Source organism: Panthera uncia, chromosome B4 (genome assembly GCF_023721935.1).
Source record: "Panthera uncia isolate 11264 chromosome B4, Puncia_PCG_1.0, whole genome shotgun sequence".
NCBI classification, from domain to species: domain Eukaryota; kingdom Metazoa; phylum Chordata; class Mammalia; order Carnivora; family Felidae; genus Panthera; species Panthera uncia.
Window position 1 is genome coordinate 127,626,046 of NC_064809.1, and position 26,035 is coordinate 127,652,080.

At 61.3% G+C, this 26,035-nt stretch overlaps 2 protein-coding genes across 5 annotated transcripts in view; one reads left to right on the plus strand and one right to left on the minus strand.

Moving 5' to 3' along the window:
- Positions 1-3,400: 3,400 nt before the first annotated feature.
- On the plus strand, positions 3,401-14,140 carry KCTD17 (potassium channel tetramerization domain containing 17). 4 transcript variants are annotated; one of them, XM_049626284.1, is made up of 7 exons: positions 3,401-3,678; positions 4,828-4,936; positions 7,150-7,241; positions 8,056-8,151; positions 9,948-10,073; positions 11,412-11,475; positions 13,132-14,140. In XM_049626284.1, the coding sequence occupies exons 1-7, from the start codon at positions 3,421-3,423 to the stop codon at positions 13,506-13,508; spliced, it is 1,122 nt and encodes a 373-aa protein (XP_049482241.1). In that variant the 5' UTR covers positions 3,401-3,420; the 3' UTR covers positions 13,509-14,140. The 4 variants fall into 4 exon arrangements, with proteins under 4 accessions (XP_049482241.1, XP_049482242.1, XP_049482244.1 ...); XM_049626285.1 differs by having other exon boundaries at positions 11,681-13,224; XM_049626287.1 differs by lacking the exon at positions 11,412-11,475 and having other exon boundaries at positions 13,132-13,252.
- A 2,610-nt stretch (positions 14,141-16,750) lies between these two features.
- The window catches only part of TMPRSS6 (transmembrane serine protease 6), a 31,335-nt gene continuing 22,050 nt past the window's right edge, over positions 16,751-26,035 (minus strand). The window contains 7 exon segments of the mRNA XM_049626288.1: positions 16,751-17,447; positions 18,008-18,144; positions 21,692-21,963; positions 23,356-23,417; positions 23,419-23,525; positions 23,831-23,947; positions 25,281-25,394. Of these exon segments, the coding sequence (XP_049482245.1) occupies positions 17,289-17,447; positions 18,008-18,144; positions 21,692-21,963; positions 23,356-23,417; positions 23,419-23,525; positions 23,831-23,947; positions 25,281-25,394 (968 nt within the window). The 3' untranslated portion in view covers positions 16,751-17,288.

Genomic DNA, 26,035 nt, shown 5'->3' on the forward strand with positions numbered 1-26,035 from the left:
GTAAAAACATCGAGGCATCTTTGCTCTCTAATAAATATTCAAGTTTATGGATCAGTTGTGCCGACTCTCTGAGCCCCATCTGTAAAAATGGGCACAATAATACTGACCTAGGCTGGAGTGATACTTCTAGTCCCAGTAAGTGGTCAGTTATAATAGCTAACATTTAGTGCATGAAAGAGTGCTAAGAAGTATGAATAACATTATGATGTAAATATTGCAAAAGCCGTAAAGTAGGGGGTTGGAGAGGTTGTGTAACTGGCCACCATGTCTCACAGCCAGGGAGCCGGGGAGTCCACCCCCTGGACCACTGGCCTCTGAAAGTCTGTCCGAATATTTCTGGCTGGTCAGGACACACTCCCCCTGATCGAATATGCCTTGTTTCTCTCCTCAGGTGACTTGAAAAGGTGACTCAGAAGCAGGAGCCAGAACTGATGGCCAAGGCAGCGACTGGATTGGATGTGATGTAAACACAACAACAAAGAGTCGAGGCTGATCAGGATGTTCTGACATCTGAACGTGGGGAGGGGAGGGCTGAACCCCAAATCCCCGCAGGGCTGAGTGACATCTTAGCCACGGAACTGACGGCTGATGTGAGACAAGCCAGGGATGCTGCTAACACGACCCCTCACAACAGCATGAGCCAGATATTATTATTCTCAGTTTAGAAGTGGGGAAACTGAGGTGCAGAGAGATTAAGCGACTCTGCCAGGGTCCCCTGACTAGCAAGCCACAAAGGCTGGCTGGCATCCTTGTCTGGGAGCCTGTGCCCCTTAATCAATCACCTCTCCTCTCTGGCTTGCCTTCAGAAGCCCAGTTTAGAGCCTTATTAAAAAGCACCTGAAAGTTGCTCTTCCCAGAAGGGGACAGCAGGGGGCGGTGTAACCAGCAAGCATTTGAAGTTTGGCTCGCGTCCTGGGTAACCATCATCCTGAGAAACTGTCTAAGGGGCGTTTGTGGTTTTGTCCTCTAAACGGGAAAGACACACACACACACACACACACACACACACACACCTAGGAAGAGTGCCAGTCCATAATCAGAAACAGGACCGTCTGGGCTTCCATGTTTTGTCAAAGCCACTCCAATTCACCTCCCCGACCCGAGGTCCCCTCTAAAGCAGGGACCACGACTGACGTCTTCACCTCCGTGTTTCAATGTCTGGCACGTGGCTGGCATTCAACAAACAGTAAGGCACCGAGTGATGGTTGGTGGGAGCGAAGGGTGTCAGCTCTGTGACCGCAGTACGGTGTCCTCATCTGATGACGGGGTTAAGGGCACGGCTTCGGGACTCCGCGGGAGGCAGGATAGCAGGGTGGTTATTGGCTTGGGCTCCAGAACCCACGACGAGACCAGGTTTGGAGGCTGCCTTGCGCTCGGCAGACAGTTCCAGCACGACCTGTGAAGGCTCACGGTCTGGGAGCCACGGTCTCGTCTTCTGGAGGACGGAGGTGGGAACGGATCGCGTCCTGCTGAGTGACCCTGTGCAAGTCACTCTGTGCCTCCAGTCCTGGGGCAGTTCTGTGGGAGCAGTTTGGGTCTGGCCAGCCCTGGGCTCCTGAGGCATCATCATGCTGAGCCTCAGCTTTCTCAACCTACTCCTCATATGAACTTGTTTCCAACTGGCCCACGCATGGGGCTTTTCCTGTCCTCTTTGGTGGGCGGTCTCCTCCCCTCTCCAGTCCAAGTAATTCTCCAGAGCGCCACACCTGGAGGGACAACTGTCACTTGCCCCACAGGCACGGCAAACACAGGTTGGCCCCAGACTGACCTCTCAGCCCCCTGCTCAACTCAATAGGCTAAAGACCAGGGACTATGCCGGGTGTTTAATAGACATTATACGATTTAATCCTAGGCCGGGTGTTTAATAGACATTATATGATTTAATCTTCACGGCAACGCTCTACGGTAGCAACTATCAGAGTTCCCATTTTGCAAAAGGAAAAACAGGCTCAGAGAGGAAGTTGCTCAAGAGCATGCATTGTAGCAGCAGTGACCGATTCCCTGCCCAGGGGAGGAGATTTCCTCTCAGCACGAAGCCAGGCTGCCCAGTGTGGGGAGCCCTGGGAGGAGGGGGACACTGGGATCACTGAGGGGAGCCTCAGACCCCTCTCCCTTAATCCGGGATCAAGACTCAAGCATCCACTGGGGCGCCTGGGTGGCTCCATCGGTTAAGCGTCTGACTTTGGCCCAGGTCATGATCTCACGGCTCTATGCTGACAGCTCAGAGCCTGGAGCCTGCTTCTGATTCTGTGTCTCCCTCTCTCTCTCTCTCTCTCTGCCCCTCCCCTGCTCATGCTCTGTCTCTCTTTCTCAAAATAAACATTAAAAACATTAAAAAAAAAAAAAAAAGACTCAAGCATCCAGAAGGTGAGAAAGTTAAGGACAGCTTCCCCTTCAGCCCTTGTCCCTCCCTGGTCCCAGAGGACCACCCTGCAGTCCCCTCCCCTCCCCACCCTGCAGTCCCCATGATGGCAACAGTCCCAACTCCAAGTTGTCTGGCTTAGAAGGGGGCGCACACAACCAGTCCCTCTCTCCCTCCCAAATTACAGATGGGAAAGCTGAGACCTTGCCCAGTACCTCGTCCCACAAAAGCCAAGATGAAAACCCAGTTCTCTCGACTTTGATCCAGTGCCCCTTCCACCCTCTTCCCTAGAAACCTTTCCCAAGGAGCACTGACAGCCCAAGGCAGGGGAGCAGGAAAGGGGCCTTGGTGGCAGAAAGGCACCTGGAGCCCACCTGGGTCCTTGCTGGCCTGCCACTCACCAGCCGTGTGAGTCAGAGGGGTCACTTCACATCAGTGTCCTCATCCGTACAATGGGTACAGTAATACCAACCTCACAGGGCTGCTGAGAGCTTCAGGGCCAAATACAGACATACAAAGCATCTGGAATGTAGTGGGTGGTCAGTCGACTTTAAGCCCAACTATGCTGTCCTCAACTTATGTTGGCAAAGAACCCAGCCTCCCCCCCTTCATCCCCCGCTTCAACAACCCGCCCCCCCCAACCCAAAGGGCAGTATGAAAGAATGAAAGAATCTTGGAAAACAGATACAGGTGAGTGCTACAGAATCCTGAGAGCAAACGTTTCTCCCGGTACCAATTGTTTAATAACCTAAACTGGAGCAAGAGAAAACAGTTATCGGAAGAACACGCAGGAGGAAGGAGCACCGATTTGGGGTGGCACTCACTATTGCCCCACTGACCTCGAACTTGACCTTCCCCAAACACGGTGATTTGGCCAAAGGGCTTCTTCTGGAGGCCGGGTCTGCACCCAGGAAGCACCCAGGCGGTGGGATTGGGAGCGCGGGCCCCGCGGACCGCCCCCCCGGCCGCCTCGCCCCGCCCCGTTCGCCTCGCCCCGCCCCGTTCGCCCCGCCCCGCCCCGCCCCGCCCCGCCCCGGGCGCGGACTACAGCTCCCGGCATGCCCGGCGCGCGGTACCTGCCCGCCTCCAGCCGCCGCGCCCGGAGGATGCAGACGCCGGGGCGAGCGGGGAGGATGGAGGCCGGGGAGGCAGCGCCGCCGGCGGGGGCGGGCGGCCGCGCGCCGGGCGGCTGGGGCAAGTGGGTGCGGCTCAACGTGGGGGGCACGGTGTTCCTGACCACCCGGCAGACGCTGTGCCGGGAGCAGAAGTCCTTCCTCAGCCGCCTGTGCCAGGGGGAAGAGCTGCAGTCGGACCGGGTGAGGCCCGCGCGGGGGGCGGCCGTCGGGCGGGGTCCTCTGCCCGCCCGAATCCGGGCCGGCCTGGCCGGGAACTCGGCTGCTTTGATTTCCCCAGGGCCCGAGGCAGGAAGAGCTGGTCGGAGGAAGGGAGGAGGGAGAGCGCGGGATGTGCCCATTGTCGTGGCAACGGGACAACGCCGGGCCGCGGCCATTTAGGGCATTCGGACCACCGCCCTGGGCTCCCACCCCAGGAGGCTGGTGGATGGGGACCCTCGCCCTCCTTTGGGGCCTTCCCTCCTTCCCAAACGGGACTCCCGCACCGGGGAAGGAGTTGGCTGCGGTGGCTTCCCCAGGGCCCTTTGCGGTGTGGGTGGCCTAGGAGTGCTGCGCGCTGGGTAGAGAAGTCCTGGGGTGCCTTCCGAGCTGGGTTTCATCAGGGAGGAGCCCTGGCCTGTCGGCCACCATTTCTGGGCTCCCATCCCTGCTCTGCTGCAAACTGCCTGCATGACCTTGGGTCAGACCCCTCCCTGCTCCAGGAGCAGCCTCCTGTCTGTAACCAGAGGAGGCTGGTCTGCAGATGACCTGAAGGGCCCCCTCTCCCTCATTCCCTGACCCTCTGATGCTGTGACCTTGGGCAAGTCTCCTCACCCTTTGACGTGCCTGCTTTCTCTCCGTAGAGTTGTCCAGATGCCCGCCCTGCCTCCCTGCAGGCCGAGCCTGTCCAATGAGATAGCGACTCCTTTAGAAACTTGTAAACATCCAACATCCCCAGAATGACTGGGGATCTGATGGAGATAGTGTAGGGCTGGCTTCAGGGGAACAACCTCTAAGAGGGACAATCACCGAGCCCTACTCTGCGGCAGGTGCTGCTCAGAACTCACCGGATGCTCACCATGACCCCTGGTTATGGGGGAGCGGAGTGAGGCTCAGAGAGGCCCAGTCACTGGCCCCAGGTCACATAGTGAGGAAATGGCAGAGGCAGGACTTGAACCTACGTGGGTCTGACAGCAAAGCCTTTCTGTCCCATCATGCCACTTCATTCCAGGGAAGAGCAGACTCAACGCTCCCCTCCCTCGCTCCCTCCCTCCAACCATTGCTGGGCCTGAAGTAAGCGGGTGGGTTGGGGGAGGCCTCTCCTCTCACTGCCTGTGCCCCTTATCTCCTTAGGATGAGACTGGGGCCTACCTCATTGACCGTGACCCCACCTACTTTGGGCCCATCCTGAACTTCCTCCGGCATGGCAAGCTGGTGCTGGACAAGGACATGGCCGAGGAGGGTGAGTTGGTCCAGGGGGCTGGCCGGGGGGATTGCATCCTACCTAGGCCTGCCCTCTGCAGTCGGCCAGAGCCTTCCGTGGAAGTCCAAAGCCATTTCTCCCAGTCAGGGCTGGGGGGACATTTGATTCCTTCCATGTTTCCCACTTCCTCGTCCCTGACAAGACTGAATCGCAAAGCCTCTGCCTGGACTGAGCCTGGGGGCTGCACCAAGCTGACCAGTCTGAGCTTTGGCCGAGCGCTGTTGGGGAGGTGACGGAGGCGGAGAGGCAGAAGACAGAGGGCGACAGTGAGGCCGGCAGTGTGTGCTGTGGGCAGGGATGCCCTTTCTCCTGACCTCCTGGGAAGGCAGGTGTGAATACGGTGGAGACAGGCACCGGAGGAGGCATGGGCTCTCTTTCTGCGGGTGATCCGGTATCTGAGATGCCCGGCAAGGGCTGACAGTCAGCAGGCGGGTGGAGCAGGTGACTCTTCTGCAAATCCAGCGGCCTCTGTGGCACAGCTGGTTGTGGGTGGAGGTGGGGGAGGGGGAGCCGGTTCCCCAGCAGGGGTTTGGTTCTTCCGGGGGCCTAGGGCTGAGGCCCTGTAGATGCCCATGTCCGGCTTCAGCAGATGGCGGGGAAGCCATGCCCGAGCCAATATCCTCTGGGCAAAGCCTCAGCCGGGGGTGGGGGGGCAAGAACTATAAACAGCTCCAAGTCAACTCTTCCTCGGGGCACAAGGCGTGGCTCCGGGTCAGCTGACCCTGCCGGGCCAGCTTGGACATGTCACTTCTCCTTTCTGAGCCTCCACATGTCTATATCAATTAGGGGCGGCGATCTACATCGGGGAGAGCGTGTTTGGGGACAGCAGGTGTCCTGAATCCCAGTGTTTGTACCCTGTGGGTGTTTAGAACAGCCCATCCTTCCTCACGCGGGGCCAACGGTCTCCCCTGCTGACCCCCGTGGGACATGGCGATCTAAAGGCCACGTAGCTCCCCAGTGGGCTGGGGTTTCAAACTCGGAGCCCACGGTAGGCACCAGCCCCTCGGCTTTCGGGCAGCCCTTCAGGGGAGCACAGGTGCCCGGGCACGGCTGGGGCCCAGGAACAGGGCCCGCGGGGAGGGGATGTAAACACTGCGTCACCGCCGACATCTGTTTACAGGTGCTGGGTTTCTGCCAGTTCTGCTACTCCCGGCACCTGAGACAGGGCTGGGGCCCCCATCGAGGGCCCCGGAGGATCTGGGACGAGATTTTTCTAGCTGTGGGACACCCGGAAAGTCACTTATCTCTCTGTGCCTCCATGCCCGTGTCTGTGGAGCGGGGTGGCGAGAGCACCCGCCTTCCTGAGCTGCTGTGAGGGCGGAGGGAAGGAATACAAGTATGTCCTTTAGCGCAGCACCTGGCACCAAGGGTCACTGACGCCGTGTTCGTCATCTGTCATGGGCAGGGCTCCCCAAGGCGCACTCAGGCAGCGACACTCGCGGGCCGCCTGCTTGGTATTAGGTGCTGTGTAGGCAACCTGGGACAGAGGCTAGATCAGACACGGCCCGGTCCTCGGCCCGGTCCTCGGGGGGCCCGGAGGCCAGTCAAGGAAAGAACCAGAGGGATCCTTGCCCTGTAGGCACTCAGGAGACTCCAAAGGCCTGGGGCCATTCCGCTTGTCGGTGAGACTCTCAGTTCCCTCAGCTGTGTGGGGACAATAATGCCTGCTTCCCCGTGTTCCCCAGGGCTCTTGCTGAGTGCCTGAGGGGGCTTTGTAAAGGATTTGGTAGTTGGGATGGACATGTACAAAGATGATGCATCTGTAGTGGGTTCTGAAGTCAGAGGAACTTGAATTTGGATCCCAGCTCTGCCGCTTACCGGCGGTAGAGCCTTGGGCAGCTGCTTCTCTTTCCGGGCCTCGGTTTCCCCCATCATTCAGTGGGGGCAATGACAGTACCTACTTCTAGCGCTAAGAATTAACTGCAGTAGAGAACGTAACATGCTTAGCACGGTAGCTGGCACTTAGCACGGGCTTCATCGATGGGACTGTGTGATGGGGGGTCAGCCGAGGTCCTTCTCGTTGTGATGTTCTAGGTTCCGGCCCCAGTGAGTCTGCTGCCTCTTGCCAGCCCTGAAGCAGCCCCCAGATGGGGGTGCTGGCGGGTGTGGGTGGGTGTGGGGCAGAAGGGACACGGGGAGAGGAGGGCACGGGGGCAGCCCGAGTGACCCGGGGGCCGCTCTGTCTGTGCCAGGGGTCCTAGAGGAAGCCGAGTTCTACAACATCGGCCCGCTGATCCGCATCATCAAAGACCGGATGGAGGAGAAGGACTATCCCGTCACACAGGTCAGGAGCAGCAAGGCAGCAGGGAGCCAGAGCAGGCTGTGGCGGGAGAGCCAGAGCTGGGGGAGGCGGGAGGAGGGTCGGGAGACGTGGGGAGGCCCAGCCAGCCTGTGACGCGAGGGGCTTGTCCAGCTCCCAGACTGCCCAGCAAAGCCCCAGACGGGGAGAAGGACGCTGGGTTCTGTCCCTGACTCGCCTCTGTTTGCGGTATGAGTGGGCCCCCCACTGAGACCTGCCCCCCTCTTCCCTTCCCCACGGCAAAATGGGGTCAGTGTGGAGGCACAGGGGGCCTTGTGGGGGCAACGCAGGATTAGTAAATTGTCCATTTCGCGACATCAGGCAGACCCCTGGGGGCAGAGCGCGAGGCGCTGGGACTTATGCTTCTGAGCACCCTGGGCCTGGTCTGGAGGCGGGGCTGGGGGGGGCCCCTCTGGCCACCCTGGAGGAGACGTGGGTGGGGGCAGGCGGACGGGTGGCCCCTGGAGATTGAAGGGGGTTAGCTCTGTGGCCTCTCTTCCCCCTCGTACCACCTGTGCTCCCGCTCTGCCACGCTTCGGCTCCGTGACCTTGGGCAAGTCAGAGCCTCTGTGAAGATCCCGTAGCTCGTGGCGTGCGGGGAAGGATGAAGTGAGACCGTGCGTGTCGAGGGCTGGGCGCACGGGGGGGTCCTCAGGACGTGGCTGCCGCCTCCCCACCTTGCACCTGCCCCTCCTTGTCTCCTTAGGGGTGTGCGGTGGGCGGGGGGAGAAGAAGCTGCGGGGGTGACAGGTGCTCGCCCCTCCCCCGGCTGCCCTCCAGGTCACCTCTCTGCCTGCAGGTCCCCCCCAAGCACGTGTACCGCGTGCTGCAGTGCCAGGAGGAGGAGTTGACGCAGATGGTCTCCACCATGTCAGACGGCTGGCGCTTCGAGCAGGTGGGTGGGGGCCACGGGGCCACCCCTGGAACCACCCGGCGTCACGGGGAAGACCCAGGCTGGGGTTCCCTGGCACGGCCCCCAGCCATAACGCTGAACAAGAGTAGGAAAGGCCACGCTCGGCCGCGGAGTGACCAGAAGGAGAGAGACAGAAGACCCGGGCGGCTTCGGTGGGGGTTCTCCCAGCCCCTGGGGCGTGGTCTCCGCAGGGGCACGGGCGGGTCTCTGGCCCCCAGGCGACAGCTCAGGAGCAAGGGGACGCGATCCCCCCCCCCCCCCCCCCCCGTAGGTGAGCGGACCCCACCTGGGGTCAACGCCTCTCGTGACAAGGCCACAGGCGCAGCTTCCGGGTCCCTGCCCGGGACCTGCCGTGTCACAGCCTTGCCACGCCCGGGAAGCCCAAGCAAGCGGTGACTTCCCACGAGGACTCACAGGGACCGATGCAGTCAGGAGCAACTTGTCGTGAGTGGTGCCATCCAGGCCACGCAGCTCACGTCACGCGGCTCAGGTTTCCAGAGGAACAGAGCCAGCAAGTTAACCCCACGTCACATTTGTCCTTCAAGAAGGAAGAGGGTTTGGCTGGCTCTGTAGCCGCACCTGCCCACGGCGCCTGGGACGTGGAGGTTGAAGAAGGGAGAAGGCCAGGGCTCCCCAGATGGCCGGGCGGTACGGAGGAATAGCTCCGTCCAGGAGCCAGAGGCCCGGATCTGCCACTTGCAGGCCATATGACCCTGAGCGAGTCACATCTCCCCTCTGGGCCTCAGTTTCCCATCCTGTGGCGTGGCCCAGTCGTGCTCCCTTTGCAAGACTGTTGGGAAGATTAGAAGCGCCGTGGACAGGGGCGCCTGGGGGGCTCAGTCGGTTGAGCGACCGACTTCGGCTCAGGTCACGATCTCGCGGTTCGTGAGTTCGAGCCCCGCGTCGGGCTCTGTGCGGACAGCTCGGAGCCTGGAGCCTGCTTCCAGATTCCGTGCCTCCCTCTCTCTCTCTCTGCCCCTCCCCTGCTTGCACTCTGTCTCTCTCTCTCTCTCAAAAATAAATATTGAAAAAGGAAAAAAAGAAGGACCATGGGTAAAGTCCCTGGCCTAGAGTAGAACTCCAGACACTGGAGCCAGGCAGGATCACACAGATTATCAGCATGTCAGTCTCCAAGACTCCGGCGAGGACTCAGGATCCCGGGGTCTAACCCCTGTTCCACTCTTCCTGGCTGGGGGACTTCCTGCAGGTTACTGTCTCTTCAAGCCCCGTTTGCCAGAGGGGCTGATTTTCACTCTGCCTGTTGGGCGAGGGTCCTGGGGGGCCGAATGTCATGCGCAGGGCCTCGTGGTTGTGGTTCTTCCAAGGACCCCGGGACAAAGGTGGGGCTCCGTGGAGCCCCCGGGAGCCTCTGGCAATCGCATGGGCTCCCAGAGGCTGAGCAGGCAGCTCAGGGGGCACCAATCGTTTGCCCTCCGGCCTAAGGAGGGGACAGCCTGTTCCACCTCTGCTTCTGAGAATGAACAGAATAGTCTGTGGGGCCCCACCATGCCAACCCTACCCTACAGCTTGGTTCTGGGGCGGCTTCAGCCACGCCTGGGACGGAGGTGGACGATGATCTGCCCATCGTGGCCTCCGCCTGCTTTTAGGCAGCGGCCTCTAGATCTGGGGCTGGGGTGAGGGGTGGGGAACCGCAGAGAGAAGGCGGCGTCCTCCAGGGGTCAGGCCCGGCCCCGCCGAGCCAGGGATGGTGGCTGTGCGGGCTGCCTTTAACCCGGCCTCCCAACCTGTCCTCTTTGTCCCCATGCTCCGCCCCCCAGCTGGTGAACATCGGTTCCTCCTACAACTATGGCAACGAGGACCAGGCTGAGTTCCTGTGCGTGGTGTCCAAGGAGCTCTACACCTCCCCGCACGGGCTGAGCTCTGAGTCCAGCCGCAAAACCAAGGTGAGCCCCCCCCCCCCCCCCGCCCCCCCCCCCCCTTTTCCTCCATCCTCTCCCTGCCCTCCACCCAGCCATCCCTGCTTCTCTCTCCCTCCTGCCGCACACACATAACCAACCACCTGGTCACAGCCAATGCCATCCATCCCATGCCACCCACGGTCCCGTCTGCTCACGCCGGTTACCCAGGCCCAGGCGGGGGGAGAAAGGAGCTAGGATCGTCCCAAGGGCACGGCCAGAGGGGGCCTGGATGCCGTTCGCACGGCGGCCACAGGGCGTACCGAACTAGGGGTTTGGGCACGGTGTGCCGCGCCCTGCGTGACCTTGGACAAGCCCCGGCCCTCCGGTGTGTTCTCTGAGAAGTGAGGGTAGACTACGTCCTCTCTGGTGCCGCCACGCTTAGGGCTTCTGGGATCCAAAATGGCCAGTTTATTTCCCAGAGGTGGGTAAATGTTCCCAGCTGGCCGGGGCCGGGGCAGGGAAGCCAAATCTGTGCATCCTGCCCCTTCCCCGGGCCCCTTCCTCAGGTGCTCTGCAGGGGAGAGGTCAGCAACCCCGGGGGGGCCCAGCCACGTGTTCCTGCCCTGGCCTCTGAGGCAGCAAAGCCGGCTCTGGGGAAGGGGGCTGAGCACAGGTCCTGCCGCCTCGAACCCAGAGCCGGTCAGAAGCCTCGAGGGCCTTTGGTGGGGCCAATGGGGCAGGGCAGCAAGCCAGGCAGGGGAAAGAGGGAGACCGTTCCCTCTGGGGGTGAAGGGGGGGTCTGTCCCAGTGCGTCGGAGACTTACGAACCCGAGCTTCCTGTCTGTCTGTCTGCCTCCCCGTCCTGCGACTCCCCCTGCCCACCCCACCACCATCAGGGTCAGTGGCTGGCACTGCCTTGCGAGGGTGCAGAGCAAGCCCGCTGCTCCTGCCTCTCTGCGCCAAAGCCTGGGAGCTTGGGGCGTCGGAACCTGTCGATGGCATCCCCGGGCCTTCCCTGGCCTCGTGTCTACTCTGGGTCAGCCCTCCTGAAGTGAGGCCTTCCCAGGCTCCCCCGGCCACGCACCCACCCGTTCCTCTTCCAGCCCTCACCCTGCCTTGCGCCCCGTAGTAGCGGCCGGACTGCTCCGTGAGCATCCCCCAGCGGGGGCCCCGTCCCGTGCCCTTCCTCCAGGCCCTTCCAGAGCCCCCAGGGGACGGGACAAGACGCCCCAGCTTCTCCCTCCTTAAGGTCCCGCGCCCCCCCCCCCCCCCCCCCCCCCCCCCCCCCCCCCCGAGGGGGCCCACGGGGACAGCCGCCCGCCGGCCCTGGCCCCTCGTTAGTTCTCCACTCTTTCTTCCCTGGGTCCGCCGGCTGGTCCACAGAGCACGGAGGAGCAGCTGGAGGACGAGCGGCGGCAGGAGGTGGAACAGGTGCAGGTGGAGGCAGGTACACAGGAGAAAGGTGCAGCCGCCCCCCCGAGGAGAATGATTGCGCATAAAAGCCAGAGCCTCCCGCCCACTGCCCCGCTGGAGCCAGCCGCCGAACCGGGGGGCCGGGGCCTGCGGGCGGGGACGGGCCACCAGGGTCAGCTCAGCCGCGCGCCCGGCGCCTCGCCTGCATAACCATCCCTTCTCTCGCTTTCTCTTTACAGCCCAGTCCTCCCAGGAGCCCGCTAACCTTTTCTCCCTCCCGCCACCGCCGCCTCCTCCGCTTCCCGCGGGAGGCCCCGCCTCATCTTCATCCACCTCTTCCTCCTCCTGGATCTCATCTGCACCCTGCCTCTTCCCTCTCTGCCCCTGTCCGGGTTTCCTCTCTGCCTGCTCACGCCTCCATCCCCGGGCCGCCCCGGCCCCCGCCTCCCGCGCCCTCCACCCAGGCGCCCCGGCCCCCCCGCATCCCAGAGCCTCCCGCCTGCCGCCTCCCGCGCCCCCTCTGGCGCCTGCCGCCTCCCGGCCTGGGGACGAGGGTCGTGGCCGCGTCTCCTTGGCGCCCGCCAGCCCCGCCGGGCACCCCTGAGGCCGGGCCGCCCCGCCCAGCGCCTCCCGTCCTCGCCGCCGCCGCCGCCTCACGTTTCCTCCTTGCAGGTCCCCGTCTGCACCCCTCAGGGCTGAGGCTGCGCTTGCAGCGAGGGCTTCTCCTCCTCGGGGCCCCTCGCCCGCCCCCCCAGAGCCGCCATCCCTGGTTTGTAGCTTGGCGGAGCTGGAGGGAGGGCGGCAGCCAGGAGGGGGCGCGTCTCCTGTCCCCGGACCTGAGCCGGACTTTTCAGCCGACTTTCTCCCCTCACCTGTTTTGGCCTTGGGCGTGAGGCGCGGAGAGAAGAGCCTTAGGGGGCGGGGCCTCTTTGCCATCTGTCCCTCAGCCCCAGAGCCGGGCTGGGAAGGAGGGAGGGGGGAGGGCAGCCAGACGCCTTGGCCTCACCCCTGCCCATCCAGGAGCCCCTGCATCACAGCCTCGCGGCACTGGGTTCCCCGTCTCTTCCGGGGTGGGAAGGACAGCCGGCCGCACCGGGGCTCCTTTGGCCTACGAGGAGTCAGCCAGAGCTGGCTGGGGATCAGGGCGTCGCGGAAAAAGCCCTGGCCGGGTGCCTCCAAGCCCCCACTCAGTCGTAGCCGCCTGCTCTGTGACCTTGGGCAAGTCACTGTCCCTGTCTTGGCCACAGTTGCCTCTAAAATGGGGATAGGCAGCTGCTGTCTGTCACCTTTTGCCTGAGCCGGCAGGGACCTGACCTTGACCGCCCCACCCTTCCCCAGCCAGAGTCACCAAGGCTCTGGCTTCCACGGCAGCCACCACCCAGCCCAGGATGGGGCGTGGGGCTCCCGGATGGGCGAGCTGGGTCCCCTTCCTGTTCCCCCTCCTCGGCTCTGAATTCACCTTCTCTGGGCCTCAGCCCCCACCCCCCCTCTTCTGAGAAGGGACCCTGTAACTCACCTACCTCTTTCTCTCTCCCTCTCTTCCCCTCCCCTCCCTCCATTTCAATCTCCTCTCTGCCCTCCCCTGGCCTCGCCTCACCCCTCCTCACTGGCCCCACCCTGTCATTCCTCTCCTGGTGTTCTGACCACCCCCCCACCCGTCCCCCTGCCCCTTCCCCCTCTTATTTTCTAGCTGTTACAAGCCAGAGGCACCCGGATGTGAGGCCCCAGATCACCTCCAGGGACTTGGGGTTCCGATCTGAAATCCTTTATTTTTGTACCACGGGGTGGGGCCCCGGCTCCAGGCGGAGGAAGCACTCTCCCCCCTGCCACTTCTGTCTACACCTGCGGGGCTGTGATCTACCCCTGCCTCTGGGGGCCGGGTGGGGGCCTGCTGGAGCCTCTCAAGGCCTGAGGTGGGCCCTGGGACCCCTGGGCAGAGCCACTGGCCTGTGGCCAAAGTGTGGCGCTGTCCAGCTGTGTTTCCCACGCCGCCATGGTCCCTCCCCCGGGTCCCCCAGCTGCATGAATGAGACCCTCCCTCCTGACCCAGTCACATCTCCTCCCTGAGCCTTAGTTTCCCCATCTGTCCAGTGGGTTCTCTCTCCCCACCGCCACCTACCTCACAGGGTTGTTGTGAGGTTGACAAAGAGGAGCAGGGTCCCAGAAAGCCCTCGGGGAGTGTACAAAGCACCAGGCAGAGGGTGGCCCTCCCTTCGCCCTTCCCTCAGAGGGGGAAGGATCTGCTCAGCCCCACATGGAGATTCAGGTATTGGTGGAACAAAGGGGGTGGGGGTCGGCCCTGTCGAAGGAAGGGGGAGGGGGACTCAGCCTCCTCCCTGGCTGCTCCCACCGCCCTGTGCCCTGCTGGGTGCCGAGGGCCCCCCACCCCCGCCAGGAGGGGGCGGGCAGGGGCTCCGCAGGGGCAGTGCAGGCAGGGGCAGTGCAGCCGGCAGGAACCAGTGAGAAGGGAAAGGGGGCCGCTCCTCCCTTTGCCCTGGGGAGAGTCTGGGGGCAGCAGGGGCTGAGGAGGGGGCCCCTCCTGCGTTGATGATCTCCCAGGCTGTGCCCAACCCCACCATGTAATAAAACCTGAAGAAACAGCCACGGGGCTGCCTCCCTCTCTTCCTCTGGGCCGCTTTTGGGGATGGGGCTAACCTCAAGGTCGGATAAATGACTCAAAGGTAACGGGGCTTTTTCTTAACGGGGCTTTTTCTTAACGGGCCCTGCCCTGTGGTCAGTCTTCTGTGTGTATGGGGAGTGGGGGAGGGAGGTCACGGCTGCATCCTCCGCCCAGTGGCCCAACGGCAAGGTCACCAGCTCTGCATTGCTGGGAGAACGTTGGCACGTGCCTGCCCCTCTCTGGGCCTCAGTTTCCTCATCTGTAAGGTAAAGGGTTGGACCAGGTGACTCGCAAGGCCCAGCCCCTGGAGCCAGGCAGGTCTCTTCCTGCCTCCAGCTAGGGATGCTGAGGGGGCAGGGGGTTGCTGAAATCAGGATAGCAGCCCCCCCCCCCCCCCCTCGCTTCCCAGCCTCACCCTACCGTTCCCATGGCCCTTTGCTTCACAGCCTCTGCTGCGTCCTAACCCCCAGGGTGCCCCCTCTGCATCCTGCTGTGACTTCTCTTGGTCCCCTCCACACCTCACCATTGCTGTCACCCTTCTGTTGCCAGTCTCAGAAAATATAAACACCCGGGCACCTGCTCTGAGCCCGCCCGCCCGCAGGACCCTGGGCTTCTCTTTCCTGCCCAGCAGGGCCTCCCACCCCACCCTGCCCCGCCCTGGCCAAGCCCTGCTAAGTTTTCACCTTGCTCCCCTGCCCTGGCATCCCTGCAAAACAGGGGGCCCCTAGGCAGAGGCCTTGCCTGGGGCCAGGCGAGGCTCCCCCCCCCCCACCTCCACTCAGGCCAGGGGGGGCCCTCACCACTCCCCTTGGGGCATCTGGCTAGCCGAACTGACCTCACATTTTGTGTCCTGCTTTGCAGAACCGTCCCCAGGAGGCTTGTTAAAAGAACAGACCGTCCAGCCCGCCCCCATCCCCATTCTAAGACCGGGGTGGGACCCACAAATGTCTATCTCAGCAGGGCCCCCAACACTGTGTCTGGCCGGGCCTGTGGGAAGCCTGAGAGGCTAGGGGCTGGAATGCTTTAACATCCTCCACCCCCCCCCCCCCCCCCCCCCCCGGACCTGGAGCTGTCCGCCTAGGGTCTGCTCTGCCCTCTCGTCCTGCAGGCGGGCCCAGCAGGCAAGAGATCGCCTGCACGGGCCTCTGGACTAGCAGGCCGTAGCCAAAGCACCAGAGGTCCTCTCTGACCGCTGCCGCTTGGTTGCTAAGGCTCCGCCCTCCCAGCACCCTTTCAGCTCTGGCCACGCCTCTCAGCCTCCCACGGGAGCCCCCCCTCTGGAGTGTCTATCTCTCCGCCTCCTCAGCCTCCCCGGCAGCATGTCTTCTGAGGAGGGGCTCTGAAATCCTCCAGACCTCAAGCCCCCACTTACCTCTTGCACACCTCCCTCCTAGAGGAAATCCCAAGTTCTGGCACTTTCTCAGAGTCTTCCCCCCCCACCCCCTGCAGCCAAGTTCTGGCACTTTCTCAGAATCTTCCCCCACCGCCCCCCGCAGCCAGGTGTCCCAGGCCAGGCAACAGGGGATCAGAACAGACCCCTTGGAATGGTCCCTGGGTGATTCCTCTGTCACCCAACCCCAATCCATGGAGGCACCTGGAGGACACCGAGGGTCCTTCAAGTCCATCCTTGCTGCCCCGCTCATTAGAGCCTACCCTCTCCCTCCTGAAGTCCCGCAGTGGCCTCCTCAAGGCCTCCCTGCCTCCCACTCCGTCCACACTGCTGCTGGTGGTCCATTCCACAATGTGAATCCACTCACGTGTCACTCTCCTGTCATAAAGGCTTGCGTGGCTACCCAGAGCATGCAGGGTCAAGTCCTAAGCTCAACTCCAAACTCTTTGTCAGCTGCTCTGAGTCCCCCCCGCCCCCCCCAACACTCCTTTTCATTCCTTCCCACTCAACCTCTGTTTCGCTCAAAACAGCTTACCAATATGTCCCGTTCTGGTGGGACTCTGCCTTTGCACGTGCTGTTCCCCTGTCGGGAATGCCCTTCCCCACCTTGGCCATCTTCGGGCCACACAACTCAAGCCTCACCTCCTCCAGGCAGCCTTCCCTGACTCCCCGAGTTCTCGGCTACCCCAGAGCCCCTTCATGCTGGATTGCCATCCCCAGGCCTCCTGAGATCAGGAGCTGAGCTCTGTGCATCTCCGTGGCCCCACTGCAGGAGTTGACACACAGCAGGAGAGCTTGCCGGGTAAATGATGCCAAGAATGCAAAGGGAGTGTTGTGCCGGAGAAGTGGAGGACTGGGAACCAGGAGGTGAGGCTTCCACGCCAGGCTTCACCCCCAAACGCGGGTGTGCCAATGAGGACGGCTCTGCTCCTCTCTGCCTCAGTGTCCTCCCAGGCTTCCAGAAGGAGCCCATCACTTGTCCCATCCTTCGCTCTGCTCTCCGGTTCACCAAACCCCTGCCTTCCTGGGGTTGGTCCTGGGACCCGGACAACTGCCCGGGAGGTCACTCTCCTGCCCCCACTGACCTAACCTTGGCCTTCCAGACATTTGATGAACAGACCGGGCAGGAAGCGGAGTCTCGCACAGTCGAGAGCGTGAGGTCAGTGCTCCGGGGCCCTGTTTAACCCCCAGAGCAGAGCCTCAGATCAAACGGCTTTATTCCACAGGGCGGCGGAGCTCACTTACAGGTGAGAGTGAGCAGTGGAGGCCCAGGGGACAGGTAGGGGTGGGGGGAGAACCCTACACCCGGGGCTCCCCCACCCTTTGGCTTACGGTGGCAGCTGGCCCAGCTGGCTGTCTCCGGGGCTCTGCGGGTCCCTCCTTGAGGGTGCCTTCCATCCACAACCCCCCCCCCAAGTTCACGGGCTGGGATCTGCTCGGCATTAGCGGAGGGGAGCCCAGACACCTCTCCTGGGACCCGGAAGCCCCGTTGGTGCTGCTGAACCATTCCCCCCGACCAGAGTCAGCAGTGGAGGAAGGGGGAGGGGGAGAGGGAATCAGAAGGCGACAGGGCTGGATGTGAACCCCCTCAGCCAGGCCTGCTGACCATCCCGGCCCTGGGGTGCAGGGGGAGTCGACCACCAGCTGCTGGCCTTCCTCCTCCTCCTGTTGCCCTCCCCTGGGCAGATGTCAGGGAGCAGGTCGGGGACCACGGGACGCCACCCCCTGCCTCTGCGGGGCCCTGCTTGCCCCCAGAAAACTCGCTCCCCTCCCTAGTGGGTGCCCTGGCCACTTGAGTCCGGGAGGTGGGCCCCAGCTCCGCAGGGAGGGCAGCTCCTCAGCTCAGCACCTGCTGGATCCAGCCAATCACTCCTGTGATGCGGGTGTAGACACCAAAGTAATTGGGCCGGCCACAGCCCAGGCCCCAGCTGACCAGCCCCGCCAGGAACCAGCGGCCACTGGGCTCCTTACACACAAGCGGGCCTCCCGAGTCGCCCTGCAAGGGGGAGAGAAGAGACAGGGCCGCGTCAGGGTAAGGCGAGGGTCCTGGCCGCTGGGAATTTTCCAGCTGACAAGAAAGTCACACCCCCTTCTGAAGCCTCTACTTCCCCCGCTCCTGGTAAGTGGAGAGAGCCCAGAGCAGCCCTGCCCATGCTTCCGCGGGTCCTGGCCATCGCGGAAGCATCCGCGGGTGTCCCCACGCCCCACTCACCTCTGCCTCCCTTCTGTGGGCTCCCATCCCTTGCCGCTGTGTCCCCTCCGGCAAAGTGCCTTGCAGGGGCAGGGGGCGGAACTGGGTTTGAGCCTTAGACCTGCCCCCCACGGTTCTCTCGTGACCTGGGACAACTTGGGGCAAGTCCCTCCCCCCCCCCCCCCCCCCCAGCCTCAGTTTCCTCATCAATGAAGTTGGGGCTGGCCAGCCCCGCGTCGCTGGGAGGCTGCGGGGCCTCGGCAGGCCGGTGCGAGCAGAGGGCCAGGCCGCGGGTGGCGGGAGGGCCACCCTCCCTCCCTCCCTCCCTCCCTCCTCTCGCCCACCCCCGCCTCCCCCCGAGTCACCTGGCAGGCGTCCTTCTTGCCCTTGCGGTAGCCGGCACACAGCATGCGGGGCGTCACCTGGTAGCGATAGGCCTCGCTGCACAGATCCTGTGGGATCAGCTGCACATCGACTTTCTGCAGACCGTTGCTGGTGGGGCCTGCCCCGTGCAGCCGAGGGCGGAAGGCAGACATGAGACCTGACTCTTCCTCCCGCCCTTCCCCTTGTTCTCAGGAGCTCCCCTTCATCTGCTCTGCTCACCCCCTACCCCTCCACCTCACCATCACTCGGCTCTGGCTCCTCGCAGCCCCTGGGGACACAGCACCCCCCCCCAAAGCCTATCAGGACCAGTGTCCCTCTCCCCACCCCCCAGCCCCTCCTGCTGGCGGCCTCTTGCCTGCTCTCCTCGGTGACGGCTCCTGGGGAGATCTTTCCAGAGCGCACACCTGACCCCTACACTCTTCCCCTAAAAGTCATCAGTGCTACCCCCGCGTCCAGCCCGGTGCTTTTCCACGAGTGCTTCACGTAAGACCCCCGCAGGGAGCCTCTGTCGGCACTGTGCCTGGTCCCACCCTGAGATCTGGTCTGTTAGGCCAGCGGGGGGCTCGACATCGGTGTCTTTCTGGAAGCCCTCAGGTGGTTGGGTTTTTTTTTTTTTAATGTTTATTTATTTTTGAGGGAGAGAGACAGTGCGAGCCAGGGAGGGGCAGAGAGAAAGAGAGAGAGAGAGAGATTGGGAGACAGAATCCCAAACAGGCCCCAGGCTCCGAGCTGTTGGCACAGAGCCCGATGTGGGGCTCGAACTCAAGAGCGGTGAGATCATGATCCGAGCCGAAGTCGGACACCTACCCGAGCCACCCAGGCACCCCAGCCCTCAGGTGGTTTAAAATTTTTTTTTTAACATTTATTTATTTTTGAGACAGAGAAAGACAGAGCATGAACAGGGGAGGGTCAGAGAGAGAGGGAGACACAGAATCTGAAACAGGCTCCAGGCTCTGAGCTGTCAGCACAGAGCCCGACACGGGGCTTGAACTCACGGACCGTGAGATCATGACCTGAGCCAAAGTTGGACGCTTAACCGACTGAGCCACCCAGGCGCCCCCCCTCAGGTGGTTTTAAAGTGTGGGTCGGTGACAAAGCAGGAAAGAATATCCAATGGAAAAAAGGTAGTCTCTTTAACAAATGGTGCTGGGACAACTGGACAGCAACATGCAGAAGGTTGAAACTAGACCACTTTCTCACACCATTCACAAAAATAAACTCAACATGGATAAAGGACCTGAATGTGAGACAGGAAACCATCAAAACCCTAGAGGAGAAAGCAGGAAAAGACCTCTCTGACCTCAGCCGTAGCAATTTCTTACTTGACACATCCCCAAAGGCAAGGGAATTAAAAGCAAAAATGAACTATTGGGACCTCATGAAGATCAAAAGCTTCTGCACAGCAAAGGAAACAATCAGCAAAACTAAAAGGCAACCAACGGAATGGGAAAAGATATTTGCAAATGACCTATCGGACAAAGGGCTAGTATCCAAAATCTATAAAGAGCTCACCAAACTCCACACTCGAAAAACAAATAACCCAGTGAGGAAATGGGCAGAAAACATGAATAGACACTTCTCTAAAGAAGACATCCAGATGGCCAACAGGCACATGAAAAGATGCTCAACGTCGCTCCTCATCAGGGAAATACAAATCAAAACCACACTGAGATATCACCTCACGCCAGTCAGAGTGGCTAAAATGAACAAATCAGGAGACTATAGATGCTGGAGAGGACGTGGAGAAACGGGAACCCTCTTGCACTGCCGGTGGGAATGCAAACTGGTGCAGCCGCTCTGGAAAACAGTGTGGAGGTTCCTCAAAAAATTAAAAATAGACCTACCCTATGACCCAGCAATAGCACTGCTAGGAATTTACCCAAGGGATACAGGAGTGCTGATGCATAGGGGCAATTGTACCCCAATGTTTATAGCAGCACTCTCAACAATAGCCAAATGATGGAAAGAGCCTAAATGTCCATCAACTGATGAATGGATAAAGAAATTGTGGTTTACATACACAATGGAATACTACTTGGCAATGAGAAAGAATGAACTATGGCCCTTTGTAGCAACGTGGATGGAACTGGAGAGTGTGATGCTAAGTGAAATAAGCCATACAGAGAAAGACAGGTACCATATTTTTTCACTCTTATGTGGATCCTGAGAAACTTAACAGGAACCCATGGGGGAGGGGAAGGAAAAAAAAAAAAAAAAGAGAGAGAGAGGTTAGAGTGGGAGAGAGCCAAAGCATAAGAGACTCTTAAAAACTGAGAACTGATGAGGGCTGATGGGGGGTGGCAGGAAGGGGAGGGTGGGTGATGGGTAGTGAGGAGGGCACCTTTTGGGATGAGCACTGGGTGTTGTATGGAAATCAATCTGACAGTAAGTCTCACATATTTAAAAAAATAAATAAATAAAGTGCGGGTCGGGTGAACTCCTGGTCCAACCTCCTCACAGTGGCCCATGAGACCCCTGTCCTTCCTGCCGGTCCTCACCCAGACCCACCTGCCCCCAGCTCCCCTCTGGTGCCGGCCGTTCTCAGGGCTCCCGGGGCAGCTTCCTGTGCGCTTAACCGGACACCTTTGTCCTCCCCTTTGTTACTGCCCACCTGTCCTCCTAGCCCCAGCTTAGACATAGCCCCTCCTCTGGACGCCTCCCAGACCGTGCCTGGCTAGGCGTCTCCTCTGGGCTGCCACCGCCGTTGTGCCTCCCCACCCATGTCGGCTCTTAGCACCGTCTCCCCCCAGAATGTTCTCTTCTCATCTTTATAGTCCCTTTGCCCAACTCAATGCCTCGCATATAGTAGGTGCTCATAAATGTGCCCTTGGATGAATGAAGGAAGGAAGGAGCAAATGAACCAACCCTTGATTTACTCTTCTCCATCATCCCCTCCATCCAGTCACTTTCCATCTGAGCCTCAGTTTCCCCATCTTTATCCGCACGGTCCCGCTGGCCTGCCTCCAGATTGTAAATCATGTCCCCGTCTTTAAAGCCACCGCCTTTAAGGGGTGCTGGGCATGGCTGTGGTTATGCCAGCCTGGGCCTATATTCACGGAACAGAAGTAGCCTCTAGGGATGGTCAGTTTAGGTGGGAAGGGGAGAAACCCCCCTGCTGCTGAGAGGCTGTAGCAGGAACAGCAGGGGGTCTGGGGTCAGGCAGTCCTAGGTTCCAACCCTGTCTGGCTGTGTGACTTTGAGCAGCTGCTAAAAAAAAAAAATGTCTCTGTGCCTCAGTTTCCCCATCCATAAAATGGACCGTAATAGCCACCCTTCGGGGTGTCCGACGGAATACATGAGACCACGTTCCCTAAAACCCAACCTCGATGTAGAAAGTGGTAACAATTAAGAGCGCTCCCCGGGCCCCCTCCGCCCCACCTCTGTCCCAGGAGCGGAGGTCGGAGCTTGCCCGTGGGGCTGTTGGGTTCCTAGCCTGCCCCACCACCTCACCCATAGGGAACATCCCCCCGCGACCTTCGTTCCCTTTAAATACGTCATGCAAGGAGGGAAAGGCCTGGAAGGCAGGAGCCACCCGCTTCTGTGACAAGCAGCCCCGGTTCACCCCGGGACCAGAGGGCCACTGGGGTGGAGCCCTGGGGCCCTTTGCCCGCACCCCGATTCCCTAGACCTGCCCCCCACCCCCCCCCCCCCCGAAGCCGGCTCACCGCCCTCACGCAGGGCGCCCCAGCCCGTGATCCAGCAGTGCAGGCCGGGCTCGAAGAAGTGGGAGCGCGCGGGCAGGCAGACGGGGCGCACGGCGGGCGAGCGCACCACGGGGTGGTCGAGCTGCAGCAGGGCCACGTCGTAGTCGTGGCTGTCCTCCTCGTGGTAAGGGTGCAGGAGCAGGCGGCTCACCTTGAAGGACACCTCGCCCGGCCAGCGCGAGCTCTGCCACACCTTGCCCAGGAACACGGTCCACAGCGCCGGGGAGGCCATGCTGGGGGTGGGGAGGGGGCGCGTCCTCGCTCAGCCGCGGCCTCTCCGGTCCCAGCCCCTGAGGAGGGCCAGCTTCCCCACGTGGGCTGCGGGCCACCACACCTTCCCTTCCCCCCCCCCCCGGGTAGCTGGTGGGGGGGGGGAGGTACAGCGTGGGTGCTGGCGCCGGAATCCACCTGCCTGGGTTCCAGTCCCAGCTTCACCCCTGCCTCCGTGTGTGTGCGCCTCTCTAGCCCTCAGTCTCCCCATCTGTGAAATGGGGGAATAGCACCTTCTACTCCTACGTTACTGGGGGGATTCAGTGAGGCTGTGCGTGTAAAAAAATTAGCACAGCGCCAGGCAGTGACGAACATTTCTCTCCTTTTTGTCCCTGCGCTTTGCAGATGGGGCTGCTGTGAGCTCGCTGAGACCTGCCTAGTCCTCACTGGGGAGGGGAGGAGGCTCGGAGTGCGGAGCAGTCAGCAGAGAAGGGGCAGTGAAGACCCCCTCCCCACCCCCCCGCCCCCGATGTCAGGTCAGCGTCCAAATCTTTCTTTACCTTGCGGGCTGCGGGGAGCCAGGGAGGCAGTGAGAGAATGAGGTGGTCAGACTGCACCCAGAAAGAGCCCCCAGGCACCTGGGCAGGGAATGCAAAGCGGAGCTGGGCTCTGGGCTGCGTGGGGTGGCCCGAGGCGCTGGCGATAGCGTGGACGGGCCACGGCTGAGTGTTGGCCGGGCGCACCGAGAGAACTTGGTCTCTGGCTCTGGATGTAAAGAGCAGGGAGTGGGGCGCCCTGATGGCTCCTGGCCTTTGGCTGGGGGCTGTGTAGACCCAGGACAGAAGAGGAGGTGTGGGAGGGGAGTCCAGAGCTGGCTGTCCTGGGGGTGAGGCGGGGCGGGGGGGATGATGGGCAGGAGATGGGGGTGGGGGGGGAGGAGGTGTTGAGAGCCCATCGTGCAGAGGCAGAGGACCTCTGTGGGGCTGGGTGACATGCCCCTTCTTGGCTTCCTTGGGCCCCACTCACCAGGTCGGGGGGCAACCTGGCAGAGGGGGGACATGGCCTATGGCCAGGTCGGGCAGTTCTGTTCTCTGCTGGTACCCCTAGTTTCCGGCCCAGCTCCCTAGCAGGAGCGCAAGAAATATTTCTGAATGAATGAGTAAATGAGTGAGCGGGGAGTGAATCACTGACCCAGCTTGGATCGAGATATGGAAGTCCTTTCTGGGGCCGCAGACTATGTTCATGGTGGAGCCAGGACTGAACCCAAGGGTCAGAACAGCCCGTCTGTTGGGCTTCCACCACCCTTCCTTCCTGCCTGGATCTCAGACCCGCTGTCCCCCCCCCCCCCCGCCCCCCCGGCCATGGCCTTCTCTACCCCATCTCTTGTGGTCTAGGTGCCCATGCCCCCCACTCACCTGTCCTCCTGGAAGCAGTGAGCGGCTGTTATCACCCAGCGGTCGGCGATCAGCGCCCCCCCCACAGATGTGTCGGCCTCGAACCTGGAGGCTGGCCTGCCAGGGCCACTCGCCCTCCGAAGACACGGCGCCGCCCACTATGCGGCCGGAGGGGCCCTGGAGGCCGCAGTCTGGGTGCGTGGGGGAGGGGCAGGGCCAGAAGCCAGTGAGAAACAGGCAGAGAGAGCCGGAGAAGGGGAGGCATCGAGGAAAGGCAGAGGACAGATGGAAGGAGGTGGGAAAAAGAATAAAGGAGAGGACGGACCCAGAGCAGGTGCAGAGGCAGGACAGAAAGAGACAAAGTGAGCTCTCCTTCAGCTTCCCCGTACGGGCACCTCCCTCCCCGCCACACTCCAGGGCCCAGCCACTGGAGAGAGCCTTCTCTCCGCCCGTCTGCCCCGTTGAAGGGCCCCAGGCAGCCGCAGGCCAGGCTTACCACAGTGCTGCTCGTCTGAGCCGTCCCTGCAGTCCGGCAGCCCGTCACACTGCGGGTTGGGCTTCTTCACGCAGCTGCGGTCCTCACACTGGAAGGTGAATGTCCCACAAGGCACCCCTGCGGGAGAAGGGGTGGGGATGAGTCACCGAGAGTAGGTGCCCAAGCCCAAGGGAGCCTCTGAAAAAGGCCCAGGGAATATGGAGCCTGGAAGAGGCCGGAGGAGACTGCGGAGTGATCCCTCGACCACACTGAAGGGGTCCCTGGGGATCCTGCAGCGTGTCCTAAAGGCAGGCCGTGTCCCCTCCCCACCCTTCACCCCCTTCAGACTGGTGTGTTGAGAGCAAGGCTGTGTCTCCTCGGCAGAGTGACTCCCGAGGTCGTGCCTGCCACTCCAGGTGTACCGGGAGGCAGAACTATGCCTCCGCTTTCAGACTAGGCTTCCAAGAACCGGGCTGTGCCTCTCCTGGCATTCTGAGGCTCCCCGCCTAGCCCGGCCTGCCTCCAGACCCCGGCCCCAGCCAGCCACCCGCCTGCTCCTCACCGTCTTCACCGCGAAGACCTTTCTGTGCCATCACCTGGTCTTGGCCTGCTCTCCTTTCCTCCTGCCTATTTACATTTTACCTCTCTTCAAGACCATGTTCAAAGCTCCTCTAGGAAGCTTTCCCTGCCTGATCTCCTCCCGCAGTCCAGACTTCCCGTGCTCCTAGACATGATGTCTAGAAGGTGATGGGCCAGTCACCCATCATGTCTTCCTACTAATGGACAATCCCAGAGGGCAGGGGACTTTTATTCCCAATCCCTCACTCTGCCTCACCTATCCCTGGGTTGTCTGCAGGTGTTGGTTGGCTGGTTGGATGAATGGATGGATGCATGGGTGGTTGGATGGTTGGATAGTTGGATGGATGGATGGATGGATGGATGCATGGATGGATGGATGGATGCATGGATGGATAGATGGATGGATGCATGGATGGATGGATGGGTAAACAATGAATACAGACAGGAGACTGGGCAGACCAACAAACGAGTGGATTGATGGTCCAGTAGGGAGACTGACAAACAGCTAGAAGGGTGGATAAATGAGTGGATGTAAGGTCCAATAGGCAAATAGGTAGGTAAAGAGACCAATGGTTGGATGCGTGCATACATGCATTCATAGATACGTGGATGGAGGATGGAATGATGGACACACAGGTAGTTAAGTGAACTCACAGATGAGTAGATTAATGGTTCAGTGGATTGGGAGGCAGGTTGCTGGACAGATGGTTGGATGGATGGTTGGACGGACGGATGGATGAATGGACATATCAGCGTCCATACAGATGGGTTAGTAAGTGTTTGGACAAGAAGGCAGAAGCCCTTGCTGAAGAAGCATGCAGAAGGGCTGGGCTGTCTGGCTAAGCCCATTGTTTGGTTTTCCTCTGGACAGCTGGTTACCCCCCACCCCTACCTCCCTGGCACTGCTCCTCATCACTCCCGTTGAGACAGTCAGGCTGCCGGTCACAGATCCTGGACAGTGAGATGCACGTGCTGTCTTCTTGGCACTGGAATGTGGCTCTGCAGACTGTGTGGGGACACACAAAGGAGGCAGGTGAGGGAAGCCAGAGAAGCCAGGCCGGGACCCTGTGCTGCCTGCAGAACATGTGTTATGATCCCAGATGTCTTTCTTAGCTACTCTACCCACCGAGTTTCACAGCAACCCTGTGAGGTACTGTGAGGTACCCTGTTTCACCAGTGGAAAGAGAAAGGAAGTGACTTGTCCAAGGTCACCTGGCTGAGCCAGAACTTGCAGCCAGGTGCTCTGGTTCCAAAAATGAGGCACCTTCCCCAGCACATCTCCCTTCCCTCCCGCTTCTCTCCCCAAGGATGTAAAACTTGGGTGGGACGGGGTTGCGGGAGGCCTGGGGAGGTCACACAAGAAAAGGCTGCCCCGGTGGTGAATCTGGGGGCCCAGAAGCCAGAACTCAGAGGGAGAGGCATTATTCCAAGAGACCACCAGGGCCGGGCAGTGGGGAACATAACTCCAAGAAGATGGCAGCTGCAGTCCGAACCCCTGAGTAGAGGAGTGAAGACCGCACGCGAGGGAGGGAGACACAGGATTATCTCCTTGGCCGCCCACGCCTCGCCTGTCCCTGCACAACAGCCTTCCCCTTCCTGGTCCTCCAGCCACTCTGTTCCTTCTCGGACAGCCGGCTGGGGGCCGTG

Bases quoted from the DNA above. Each gene is read 5' to 3' on its own strand.
- KCTD17 (XM_049626284.1), top strand. From the start codon at position 3,421: ATGCCCGGCGCGCGGTACCTGCCCGCCTCCAGCCGCCGCGCCCGGAGG. The intron at 8,152-9,947 runs GTGGGTGGGGGC...TCCGCCCCCCAG, and splicing joins ACGGCTGGCGCTTCGAGCAG to CTGGTGAACATCGGTTCCTC. The intron at 11,476-13,131 runs GTACACAGGAGA...CTTATTTTCTAG, and splicing joins ACAGGTGCAGGTGGAGGCAG to CTGTTACAAGCCAGAGGCAC.